Source organism: Kogia breviceps, chromosome 9, assembly GCF_026419965.1.
Source record: "Kogia breviceps isolate mKogBre1 chromosome 9, mKogBre1 haplotype 1, whole genome shotgun sequence".
Taxonomy (NCBI): Eukaryota; Metazoa; Chordata; class Mammalia; order Artiodactyla; family Physeteridae; genus Kogia; species Kogia breviceps.
Window position 1 is genome coordinate 70,724,187 of NC_081318.1, and position 13,898 is coordinate 70,738,084.

Sequence of the window (13,898 nt, forward strand, 5' to 3'; positions counted from 1 at the left end):
TTGTTCAAGTAATTTTTCTATGCTAATAAACTATCGAAGGAACAGAAAAGAAGATATATCAAGAAAAGAAGAAAAAGTAAAAGTAAGTAAGTAACCTGGGCATATACCCAGACAAAACTATAATTTCAAAAGATACATGCACCCCATGTTCAAAGCAGCACTATTCACAATAGCCAAGACATGGAAACAACCTCAATGTCCAATGACAGATGAATTGATAAAGATGTGATAAATATATACAATGGAATACTACTTGACCACAAAAAAGAATGAAATATGCCATTTGCAGCAATGTGGATAAATCTAGAGATTATCATACTAAGTGAAGTTAAGTCAGAAAGAGAAAGACAAATACCATATGATATCACTTATATGCAGAAGCTAAAATATGACACAAATGAACTTATCAACAAAACAGAATCAGACTCACAGACATAGTGAACAGACTTGTGATTGCCAAAGGGGAGGGGGGGTGGGGGAGGGATGGAATGGAAGTTCAGCATTAGAAGATGCAAGCTATTATATATAGAATGATAATCAACAAGGTCCTACTGTATAACACAGGGCACCATATTCAATATCCTGTGCTAAACCATAATGGAAAAGAATATGAAAAAGGATGTGTATGTGTATGTATAACTGAATCACTTTGCTGTATAGCAGAAATTAACACAACACTGTATATCAAATACACTCGAACAAAATTTTTTTTTTTAGTTTTCTTTAAAGTAAACAGGAAGCAAACAGCTACACAACATCTAATGCTCCCTTGTTAATTCAACACTCCTGGTAGTAAACCCAAGTAGGTTGTGTGGTGGTTGTTTTTTGATCTGTGTGGGGTTTTTTTGGAGGAGGAAGAGGATACTTACCTACTATTTGTTTGTGTATGAGTGGGGTGTTTTTTTGTTTCCCCTGAACTAAGAACAGGAGAACTAAACAACTTCAACTAAGTGACAAAGATCAGAGAGGAACAAGATTTAAGTTAGTTTTGTCCTTTCATTTGCCCTCTAAGCTCAGTAAAACTCAGTTTCTAGGAAATAAGAGAAAAATCTGAAAATAATAACATTATCTATTTATCTAGTTTAATTTTTTCTATAATCTCAGGTATACAGAATTGGATTAGGCCACATCCTTGGAAGAGGGTGACCAAAACTTTCAGACATCCCGTCTTTCAAAAAACGTAATTTGGAAGAAATATTTATACATATCTGTTAATTCTTTAACATAAAAATACAAAAATGGGTGTTTTTCAAAAATAATCTATTAATCTGCATTCTTTACTTTTCTGTTACACATATGTAGTTATTTAAACAAAACAAAAGGACTAGTTAACAGTGGCAATTAGTAATTAATTGGACTAATCAAAAAAATGAGAATATTAAACGACATACTTAATGTTTCTGTACTCTGTCTGATACAGCTATTTTAACATATTTTAAACTTTTTACTTTTAAATTTAAATATTGTAGGCGCTATTATTGTATATTCTTAAAATATAAAAATGTAAGCCTTTTTTTTTTTTTGTGGTACGCGGGTCTCTCACTGCTGTGGTCTCTCCTGTTGTGGAGCACAGGCTCCGGACACACAGGCTCTGCGGCCATGGCTCACAGGCATAGCTGCTCCGCGGCATGTGGGATTTTCCCAGACCGGGGCACGAACCCGTGTCCCCTGCATCGGCAGGTGGACTCTCAACCACTGCACCACAAGGGAAGCCCAAGACTTTTAAAGAGATTATACATATAATAGAACTAATTAAATAGATATATCTATATTTAATAAAAAGTAAACAATTACTTTTCTTTTTATTCCATGATCTTGTAAGGTATTTTTGTGTTCCCTTTTACTTTTTTAATTTTTTTTTTAACATCTTTATTGGAATATAATTGCTAGTTTCTGCTTCATAACAAAGTGAATCAGTTATACATATACATATGTTCCCACATCTCTTTCCTCTTGCGTCTCCCTCTCTCCCACACTCCCTATCCCATCCCTCTCGGTGGTCACAAAGCACCTCGCTGATCTCCCTGTGCTATGCGGCTGCTTCCCACTAGCTATTTATTTTACGCTTGGTAGTGTATATATGTCCACGCCACTCTCTCACCTTGTCACAGCTTACCCTTCACCCTCTCCATATCCTCAAGCCCATTCTCTAGTAGGTCTGTGTCATTATTCCCGTCTTATCCCTAGGTTCTTCATGACTTTTTTTTTTCTTAGATTCCATATACATGTGTTAGCATATGGATTTTGTTATTCTCTTTCTGACCTACATGACTCTGTATGACAGACTCCAGGTCCATCCACCTCACTACAAATAACTCAATTTCATTTATTTTTATGGCTGAGTAATATTCCATTGTATATATGTGCCACATCTTCTTTATCCATTCATCTGATGATGGACACTTAGGTTGCTTCCATCTCCTGGCTATTGTAAATAGACCTGCAATGAACATTTTGGTATATGACTCTTTTTGAATTACAGTTTTCTCAGGGTATATGCCCAGTAGTGGGATTGCTGGGTCGTATGGTAGTTCTATTCATAGTTTTTTAAGGAACCTCCAAACTGTTCTCCATAGTGGCTGTATCAATTTATATTCCCACCAACAGTGCAAGAGTGTTCCCTTTTCTCCACACCCTCTCCAGCATTTATTGTTTCTAGAGTTTTTGATGATGGCCAATCTGACCGGTGTGAGATGATATCTCATTGTAGTTTTGATTTGCATTTCTCTAATGATTAATGATGTTGAGCATTCTTTCATGTGTTTGTTGGCAATCTTCTTTGGAGAAATGTCTACTTAGGTCTTCTGCCCATTTTTGGATTGGGTTGTTTGTTTTTTTGGTATTGAGCTGTATGAGCTGCTTGTAAATTGTGGAGATTAATCCTTTGTCAGTTGCTTCATTTGCAAATATTTTCTCCCATTCTGAGGGTTGTCTTTTGGTCTTGTTTATGGTTTCCTTTGCTGTGCAAAAGCTTTTAAGTTTCATGAGGTCCCATTTGTTTATTTTTGTTTTTATTTACATTTCTCTAGGAGGTGGGTCAAAAAGGATCTTGCTGTGATTTATGTCATAGAGTGTTCTGCCTATGTTTTCCTCTAAGAGTTTGATAGTTTCTGGCCTTACATTTAGGTCTTTAATCCATTTTGAGCTTATTTTTGTGTATGGTGTTAGGGAGTGTTCTAATCTCATACTTTTTACATGTACCTGTCCAGTTTTCCCAGCACCACTTATTGAAGAGGCTATCCTTTCTCCACTGTACATTCCTGCCTCTTTTATCAAAGATAAGGTGACCAGGGCTTCCCTGGTGGCGCAGTGGTTGAGAATCCGCCTGCCGATGCAGGGGTCACGGGTTCATGCCCTGGTCCGGGAAGATCCCACATGCCGCGGAGCAACTAAGCCCGTGAGCCATGGCCGTTAGGCCTGCGCGTCCGGAGCCTGTGCTCCGCAACGGGAGAGGCCACAGCAGTGAGAGGCCCGCATACCACAAAAAAAAAAAAAAAAAAAAAAGATAAGGTGACCATATGTGTGGGGGTTTATCTCTGGGCTTTCTATACTGTTCCATTGATCTATATTTCTGTTTTTGTGCCAGTACCATACTGTCTTGATTACTGTAGCTTTGTAGCATAGTCTGAAGTCAGGGAGCCTGATTCCTCCAGCTCCATTTTTCGTTCTCAAGATTGCTTTGGCTATTCGGGGTCTTTTGTGTTTCCATACAAATTGTGATTTTTTTTGTTCTAGTTCTGTGAAAAATGCCAGTGGTAGTTTGATAGGGATTGCATTGAATCTGTAGATTGCTTTGGGTAGTAGAGTCATTTTCATAATGTTGAGTCTTCCAACCCAAAAACATGGTATATCTCTCCATCTGTTTGTATCGTCTTTAATTTCTTTCATCAGTGTCTTATAGCTTTCTGCATACAGGTCTTTTGTCTCCTTAGGTAGGTTTATTCCTAGATATTTTATTCTTTTTGTTGCAACGGTAAATGGGAGTGTTTTCTTAATTTCATTTTCAGATTTTTCATCATTAGTATATAGGAATGCCAGAGATTTCTGTGCATTATTTTGTATCCTGCTACTTTACCAAATTCACTGATTAGCTCTAGTAGTTTTCTGGTAGCATCTTTGGGATTCTCTATGTATAGTATCGTGTCATCTGCAAACAGTGACAGCTTTATTTCTTCTTTCCTGATTTGGAATCCTTTTATTTCTTTTTCTTCTCTGACTGCTGTGGCTAAAACTTCCAAAACTATGTTGAATAAGAGTGTGTTGTCCTTTTAAATGATACTTCTCTGATCTGCCTGCAGCTTTCAGGATATTATTTTTGCAGCCGTATAACTAAGTACAATCAATTGTAAAGTAAAATTCACTATGACTATCAGCTCTGCTTTTAAGCCTATATATCACACTCATTTCTCTAACCAGTGCAATGTCATGACATCAAGTTAAATACCCCTTCAATAAAATCATTTAGGCAAAGAATAATGGGATTTTTTTACTCACTAAAAACAGCAGGTTTTTAGACTTGTAGGGATTTATTTCCAGCTCTCCAAAAAAATGTCTATCAATTTTGTACCTCCAGTTTTGTTTCATAGACCAGCTGTTTGTCTATCAGGTCCTTTGCATCTATGAATTCATCATACAGGCTACCCATGTCTAAAATGCCCATTTTTAAGTACTTCGAAGCATAATGAATGTCGTAAGTTAAACCTCTCCTTTTCAAGGAAAATGGTTTTAAAACATACAGATCATTTAAATGTGGTAAAGGTGCATTCCAAATAAATTATAGTTTTAGTAAAGAAAGTGAGAAAATCTTCTTTAAACTAGCTGTTCCCTTCTGGTGATATCCTGAGTTCTCAATAGCCTTAGTTCCAAAAAGTGAGTCATTTTTTTCATTATATGAGTTTTTGTTACAGCCTACACATAAAGAACTCAGTTCAGTGCATCCGTTTCAAGGTTTATTTTAGTCCCTTCAAAAATCATTCAATAGCTTTAGAGAAAGCATATAAATTTCTGTTTATTTCACCATACTCATTCTTGATGCATTTTCAAATGAGAGTAAGACATTATTCTTGTCCCATTCTTTGAAAATATGATTTACTGCAGGCCACCATTGGCATCTTTACTATGACTGGTAACAACGATAGCCATCTGGAAGGCAAATGTCTAAAGTTATCTCCTGACATTTTTGTAATGTCAAAACCTCAGAAAGCTGAAGCAGTAATACTGTTCAGAACATACAGGTGTAATAAAACTGTATGGGAAAGCAAGTGAATAATTACAGAAAACGGGCTTCATCAGGAAGCAAGGAAGTAATGACAGGTAAGGAATATATAGGGATCTTTAAAACTATAATGAATGTTCTATTTCTAAAGCTGGATGGGGTATAAAGGTGTTTGCTATACTATTATTCTTAAAACTGTGTACTCTTTTTAAGTAGGGTAGATTTCTTAAGGCAAAAATCTAAGCAAATGCACAAACAAGCAGTTTCCAAGTAACATTCATACTTAAAATTCAAATACAATTTTTGTGTTAAGTATAAATTAAAAGGTATTATAGCATAGCCATTAAAAGTACTGGAGTGTCAATAACCTTGAATCTTGAGGATTTTTGTGTCCATATTTATGAGGGATATTAGTCTGTAGTTTTCTAAATGTTGTCTTTGTCTGACTTTGATAGGAGAATGACACAACCCATAAAATGAGCTGGGAAGTGTTTTCTTTCTCCCCTATTTTCTGGAAGAGTTTGTGAAGTATTGGTAGTATTTCTTCCTGAAATGTATGATAGATTTCATACCTAGTGAAACCAGCTAGGCCTGGGCTTTTCTTTGAAAGATGATTTTTAACTATTAATTACACTTATTTACTATATTTTCTGTTTCTTCTTAAGTCAGTTTGGCAATTAGTGTCTCCCCAGGAATTTGTCCATTTCATCTAAGTTGTCAAATTTGTTGTCATAAAGTTGATTGTAGTATTTCCTTATAGGCCCTTTAATTTCTATAGAGTTGGTGGTGATGCCTCCTCTTTCATTCATGATTTTCGTGATCTGTATCCTTTTTCTGGGCCAATCTAGCTAAAAGTTTAACAGTTTTGTTGCTCTTTTCCCAACTTTTGATCGTACTGATTTTTCACTATTGTTTTTCTGTTTTCTATTTCACTGATTCCATTTTGATCTTTACTATTTCCTTCCTTCTGTTTGCTTGGGTTTGTCTTGCTTTTCTTTTTCTAGATTTTTAAGGTGAAAACGTAGATTGTTGATTTGAGATCTTTCTTCTTTCTAATTAGGCATTTAAGGCTACACATTTCCCTGTAAGCACTTCTTTAATTGCATCCCATAAATTTTGATATATTGTGTTTTCTTTTCTTTTTTTCTTTTTGGCTGCATTCAGTCTTCGTTGCTGCATGCGGGCTTTCTCTAGTTGTGGCAAGTGGGGGCTACTCTTCCTTGTGGTGTGTGGGCTTCTCATTGCAGTGGCTTCTCTTGTTGCAGAGCAGGAGCTCTAGGCGCGCGGGCTTCAGTAGTTGTGGCTCGCGGGCTCTAGAGCTCAGGCTCAGTAGTTGTTGCGCACGGGCTTAGTTGCTTCGAAGCGTGTGGGATCATCCTGGACCAGGGCTCGAACCCATGTCCCCTGCATTGGCAGGAGGATTCTTAACCACTGCGCCACCAGGGAAGCCCCAGAAGTCACTTTAAAGTAAATGTACTTTAAGAATAAAGGAGTCTGGAAGCCTGGGTCACCCTATTATTCACTGCTTCTCGCTCTCCACTCCTCACCCTGCCTCACTGACTTTCGCTGGACTGTGGCATGAGAGAGAAATAAACCTTTGTTGAGTTAAGCCACTGAGAATGTGGAGAGGTCTAATGGGTTTATAGGGCTGTTCAATTCTGGTATATCCTTGGTCATTTTCTATGTAATTGTTTTATCAGTCTTTGAGAGTGAGTATTGAAGTCTCCAACTATTATTGCTGAATTGTCTACTTTTCCCTCAATTCTGTCAGTTTGTGCATCATGTATGTGGGGGCTTTGTTGTTTTATTATCTTCATCAACTGATCCTTTTAGAATTATAAAATGTTCCTCGTTTCTCTAGTAACAATTTTTTGTCTTAAAATCTATTACTAATATTGGTATAGCCACTCCAGCTCTATTTTAGTTACTATTTGCATGGTATCCATCCTTCTACTTTCTACCTATTATCTACAGTGTGTGTGACCTTGAATTTTAACTGTCACTCTATCTGCATGACCCTGGACAAGTTAATTCAATTTTCTAATTGAATCAGTTTCTTCACCTATCAAATGAGGATAATACACAATAATACTATTATCAGGATTAAATAAGGCAATGTAAGGCAGTTGTGCATAGCAGCATGAATAATGGATATTTACAAGTACTACAAAAATCATTACTAATGATACTGCCAGAGAAGATAAGAAAACAGTAATCAAAATATATTCTCACCTTTTCTGATAAATACTGTTCATAAATTCCAACAGCAGCTGCTCTTAAAAGACCTTTGGTTTGGTTGGTTTGATGTTTTCCATCTTTCTGACGACTGGATAAAACTTCTAGCTGTTGTTGGGCTGTAACACGGTATCCTTCCACTGTCATCCAGAAGAAGAGATGTGCCTGACCCCCAGTTTGCTGCATGTAATCTACCAAACAAAATCCGTAACAACATAGATATTAAAGTCACACATTTTTGGATGCATACAGCTGTATGACAAGTTAAGAAGGATTAAAGTTTCAAATACTTAAAACTCTACATTTTGAACATGTTTAGAAAATGCTTGACGTTAAAAAAAAAAGTTATATCATAAACTGGTTAGGCTGAGAAGACCAGTTATGCAGAAAAAGCAAATGGAAGCACGTTTTAAAAAAAAAAATCTGATTTTTCACTAAAATATCTCTAGGGGATAAAACTGCCAGAGAAGGCTTCATCAGAAATAAACTACTTCACCAACATTCAGCTTCCATTCTCAACAAAGATTATTAATCATACTATTACTATTATCATAAATATTAAAAATAAGGTTTGGGCTCTTCAATAATGAAGAATCAGGGAGTTTTGCTGGAAATGTCCCCCAGGTAAAAGCAATTTTGATGTAATATTAATAAAATTAATAAATATTATATATTAAAATGGCATAAAAACAAAGCCCCTCCCCCATTCATGCACCAAAATGATATACACAGGTTATACACACCAAGTATTCCTGATAAAGTACTCTTTCTCAAATAACTTAAATTCATAGTAGAATCTCCTGGGGTTTATTTAAAAGCAGATTAGCAAATGCACATTGGAGTTAAAATAAGCATTTATTTCCTCAACAACAAAATAAATCTCTCTGGTTTCCAAAGAAAAGGGAGTATTTCAGAAAATGAGGGGTGGAAGAGAGATATATATGCCATACCTAATCTCAGGTATTTAAAATTTAACAATATTTACAATTATTAAAAATTTCAAGGGTTATATTATTTTTATAAAATGGATTTACCTACCCATAAAAAATTGTAGTGCAACATTGTCTACAAGAATGCTGTCCAGGGGGACTGTGCAAAGTTTCCCAAAGTTTGCTGCCAGTTTCACAGTATTTATTTCCTACAAATAAAAGTTAATGTAGATTAATATTTCATCTATTCACTCACTAGGTTAAAGATCTTTACACAGATGTAAAAAATTTAAGTTAAAGTGGAATAAAAATAAAGGTTTCTCTTCTTGTACATGTGGGTGCCCAATAAAAAGTATCAGCTCACTGAATTTCCTAGAGTTATTTTAAGAGCTGCTTAGTAAATATACATTAAAAGTATGATAAGCACTCATTTCTTCTAATTAAAAAAAAAATCGAAACGTATTTTCATGGATTCTCTATCGCTACACAAAAATGAACATTTTACGAGCTAAAGGGGATATGTGGATCCCCTTAATATGTTCAAGAATAAACAAATCCCAATATTTTCAAGTACAGATTGAAGTCTATCTACTGGGAAAACAGAAAATATTCCCGAGTTAATCTGCTCCTAATGGCGTAAAAATTCTATATTCTTTATAGAAAATGTATTTCTTTTCAGTCTACCTGAATAGTAAATTACATATACTTCAAAGCAAGAGAGCAGGTAACTACCTGCATAGGGTGAAAAAAAAATTTTTTTAACACGTTCAAATTTAGAGAATCTACATGTCCAGCATTGTGCTAGGTGCATTATACACATTACTTCATTAACCTCCACAGCAATCCTACTGGATAAATATTACCAATCCCACTCAACAGATAAGAAAGTTGAGGATCAGAAATGTTGCCTGGGGTCACAAAGCTGGTTAGAATAAGTCAGCATCCTCAAAACCTGCTGCCCCTTCTACAAAAAGCCATAGTGTTTCTGGGAATGATTTTCACCAGCTTCTCTGCATTCCCAAATCCATATATCACAATTCTCTATTTTTAAAAAAAGATACACAGCTTTTCTGAAAGTTAGAAAGGCTGCCTTATTCAGGCGCAGATACTAAATTAGGCATAGGAAAAGGTAGGAAAGGAAAAGGACATAAAGGAAAAGAAAGATGATTTGAAAAAAGGAGAAAAAAGCTTTCTCTGTAATTAGTATCTCTCCTTCATATAAGTACTTAATAATAACAGATTATCAACTTAAAATGTCTGGGGTAAAGCAATCTAGTCCCAGCACATGATTTCTCCTAATTCTTCCTTCCTCAGATTTTATCACCTCTTTTTCCTGTCCAGCAGCACCTCTATAGATATGGAATGGAAAAGAGTATTCACTATCACTTTATTTCTGATAAAAAGAATACAGCACCTCCTAAGACTTTAAGATAAGTAGCATGGTTAAAAAACTACATCTCTGTGAAGAGTGTGAGTTTTCTTCCAAAGGAAAACACTGTATGACTTGAGCTATTAAAAAAGGTAAAGCTTGATACTCAAAATAGAATTGACAAGCTTCCAAACAAGGTTTCAAAATTTCAAAAGGATTCAATATCGGAAAGTGTTTAGGCAAACAGACTTTAAATAATGATGCGTATGGATCATTAACTCTTAAGATCTAGGTGAGGTAACTAGATAAAGAAACAGTAAGAACAAGTGAAACCATATTATTCTTCTACTCCGAATTTACATGCATGTATAAACTCACTTTAAAAATATAGTTAACAGAAACAAAGACAGACATACACCCGCACACACATATAAATGACAAATGTGGGCCTCAAGTAATGTAACTTATAATTAAACTAGCAAACTAAACTCAAGATTTTTAAAAATAAGTCTGACATTCCTTAAGGAATTTAAGTACACTGCAAAATTACAAGACCAGAGAGTCACAAATAAATTTCCAATAGAAAACCAGCATGAAAAAGGTGACTACACTAAAAACTAAAGGTAGTAAAAAATGTTTTTTTACGTTTTAAAGCCCCAAATCTCTGCTTCTCCTTTACAATGAAACTCTTCCAAACAGCTACCTATAATCACAGTTTCTAATCCACCTACTCCCATTTTCTCCTGGACTGACTCCAGTCAGGGTTTCTCTCTACTATTCCACCAAAATGCTATCATCAGATCACCAATAATCCCCCTGCTGGCAAACCCAAGAGTCAATTCTAAATCTTCATCTTACTCAACTTATTAGTCGCCTTTGATATATATACTTGATCTCTCACTTCTTTAAACGTTTTCTACACTTGGCTTCTAGGATATCACACTCTCAGGTTTTCCTTCAATCTCACCAGTCACTCTGTTTCTTTGGCTAGATCTTCCACTTTCTCTTAAACACTAAGTAACTGCAGGGCCTCAGGACTAAGTCCTTGATATCTTCTTACTTAAACTCATTGTTTTAGGTAACCTCATCCAGTCTCTTAACTTACTTTAAATAAACATCTGATAATCCTGAGGATTCTCAAAGTTTGTTCCATCACTAAACATTCCCTTGAACTCGAGTTTACGAATTAGTATGTCTACTTGAATGTCAAACAGGGATCTCAAACTAAAACATTCAAAACTTGATTCTCTCTTCCAGACTTCCTCCTCCCTCAGCTGTATCCATTTTAGTAAACAACAACACTATTCATACAGTTGCTCAAGCCAAAAAACTCTGGAATCATCCTTGAGTCCTTTTTTCCTCTCCCACCCCATATTTAATCCATTAGCAAATCCTGTTATCACTATATCTAGTCTCTAATTACTTCTCACATGAACCTCCACAGACATCTCTTACTGAACTAATGCAACAGTTCTGTAAGTGATCTGTTTTCATTCTTGTCCCCACCACTCCACTACAATCTATTCATCACAAAGAGTCCAAGTAATCATTTTAACTCATAAGTCACATCATGTCACTTGCCAGGGCAAATCTCCAATGGATTCCTATCACAATTAGAATTTTAAAAAATCTTACTACGGCAGTAAACCCAAAGGATCCTCTCTAATTTCATTCCTACTACAATCCCTTTCATGCATTCCATACCACACACAATGACCTCCTCTAACTCAGCAGGCACTTTCCTTTGCATGCTCTCACGCTTGCCTGCAAGATTCCTTAAAAAAAAAAAAAAAAAAAAAAATTCACAGGACCCTCTCCTTACTCACATTTCTCTTTGCTCAAATGTCACCAAATCTCTCAGCATATACCTAAAACAATCTCAGACATTCTCTATCACCCTACTTTGCTTTACTTATTTTTTTCACATTTACTTATTTGCTACATTTTTTACATAATACATCAATTTATATATTGGTTAATTTTCTGATTCTGCAACTACTGGGTTGGCCAAAAACTTCGTTCGGGTTTTTCTGTAAGATGTTATGGAAATGTAAGCTCCATGACAGAGATTTCTGTCTGTTAGGTCCATCTAAAAAACAGTGCCCAGTGTACAAAACATAATAAATGTTGAATTTTGAATAAATAATACATGAGTAGATAAATATATAAATCAAGAAATAAAATCTTTAATTACTTCAGTATTTTTCATGCAGCATTTTAATCTCTTTAGCTTGTTTTAACAAATACACTACATTGTGTAAGATAAACTTTTTTCTAAATTCTTAGTTCTTTTGTAGAGTGCTACACTGGTTAATATTCTACCTTTTGTCATTTGCTAGATGTTTTAATGAATATAGAGTATTTATAACTAAATATTAATTCAAAAGTACTTTACTTACCTTGCCTGACTGCAACCGTTGTATTCTTGAGTCACATACTTTCTTTACAAATAATAAGCTGTTTATTTGATTTTTGATGGTGTTGATATCTAAAAACAAACAAATTGATTATGAGGTAGAAAGTGGCAGTGTTACTTGTGAAATACTTTAAACATATTTTTTTTTACTTTTTTTTTATTTTTTACTATAATTTAACATAACCAATGAATAGAGCAATTATTTTATTTAATAAAAGAAATAACTGAAAATTTTACAGTGAAATTATTTAATTAAAATTAAACCATGCCAATTATCTTTACTTTAGAGATAACTGCAATAAGAGTCTCATATTCAGAAAATTATTGTGCTTTAGTCTCAGTACATATTAGCATAACAAAAGTCAGATTTAATTACGGTGAAAACAACTAATAGCATAAAATGACATTTAAGTAAATTAAAGTTTTGTTTGAAGACACAGTAATCATTAAAGAAGTAAAACATTCTTATGCTTAAATAAATTATCAATACTTACCATCACCAGCTGTATCTAGAGATCGAAGATATTGTAATTCTTCTGCTGCTTTATCTCGGACTGCTTCTAGCTCTCCAATATTGTCACTCAATTTAATAATGTTCATAAAGGCCTCATAGTTGCAGTTAGAATCACGGATCTGAAAATACAGTTTAAAATACAGATGGGAGGGAGACTCGCTTAAGTGAAAACAGAATCTTGAGTGCCTACCATGGGCCAGGCACAACTTTCCTCTATATCCCCACTGTTTATAACAAAACAAAATAAAAATCTCTGTACTCTTGGTACTTAAATTCTCGTAGGTCACAGACTATTAACAAAGTTAAGATATATAGCACACTACAAAGTAAAGAGCATGCTCAGAGGGTCTGATAATAGCAAGGAAGCCATGATGGCTAGAGCTAAACTAAAGAAGTGTAGAGTAATGGAGATCAGTGGTAATGGAGGGCAAATATGGTACGGTTTAGTAAATATTTTGGCTTTCACTCTGAATGGAATAAATAGTTACTGGAGAGTTTTAAACAGAAGAGTGGCATTCTCTGACATAAATTTAACAGAATCACCGTAATGACATAAATAACTGTTATTTCATCTATTTTCTCCAGCCACTTGCTATTTAAGAATAGGAATGGAGTAGAAGGTTAAGTTGGATTTAACCAGAGTGTGGTTTCACCAAGCAAATACAAATAATAAAGTGAGAGAGAGAGGAAGGTAGTTGAGGATGTTGTGAAGAAACGAATGACTATGACTGTCAACAAAGTTTAAGCTAAGTGAAACAGTAAGGGGAGCTATGAAAAGGTAGTCAACTTGGGATACTGTCCATTCTAAACAAGGAGTCAAAGCACTGGGGCTTGTGTAAGTCCAAAGCTATGGGGGAAAAAAAAAAGGCCAATAAGCACATGAAAAAATGCTCAAAATCATTAGTCATCAAGGATGTGCAAGTTAACCATAACAAAATGACAATGCCAAATGTCTATCAGAATGTGGAGAGACCAAACTCTCAAACAATGCGAGTGGAAGTACAAAATTATAACACAACTTTGTAGGACTACTTGGCAATTTCTCTCGCTTGGTATAAATTTTACTTCAATAATACAACAAGAAGTAGGTTTTTAAAGACCTGATTTTTCTAAGAATACATTAAGAACAAGTAAGCAGCTGTTCACTTATCTGTTCTGGGGGGGGGGAATAACAATATAAACCAATTAGATACTCTATTACACAGTCAGAGATAGGACTT

At 35.0% G+C, this 13,898-nt stretch overlaps 1 protein-coding gene across 4 annotated transcripts in view; it reads right to left on the reverse strand.

Annotated features, from left to right (window-relative positions):
* The window catches only part of SNX13 (sorting nexin 13), a 153,392-nt gene that overhangs the window by 54,647 nt on the left and 84,847 nt on the right, over positions 1–13,898 (reverse strand). For all 4 annotated transcript variants that reach the window (XM_067042605.1, XM_059073776.2, XM_059073775.2 and 1 more), the window contains 4 exons: positions 12,659–12,797; positions 12,148–12,236; positions 8,489–8,588; positions 7,448–7,641 (listed from right to left, as the gene is read on the reverse strand). In XM_067042605.1, the coding sequence (XP_066898706.1) occupies positions 7,448–7,641; positions 8,489–8,588; positions 12,148–12,236; positions 12,659–12,797 (522 nt within the window). The remainder of the gene's footprint in view (positions 1–7,447; positions 7,642–8,488; positions 8,589–12,147; positions 12,237–12,658; positions 12,798–13,898) is intronic.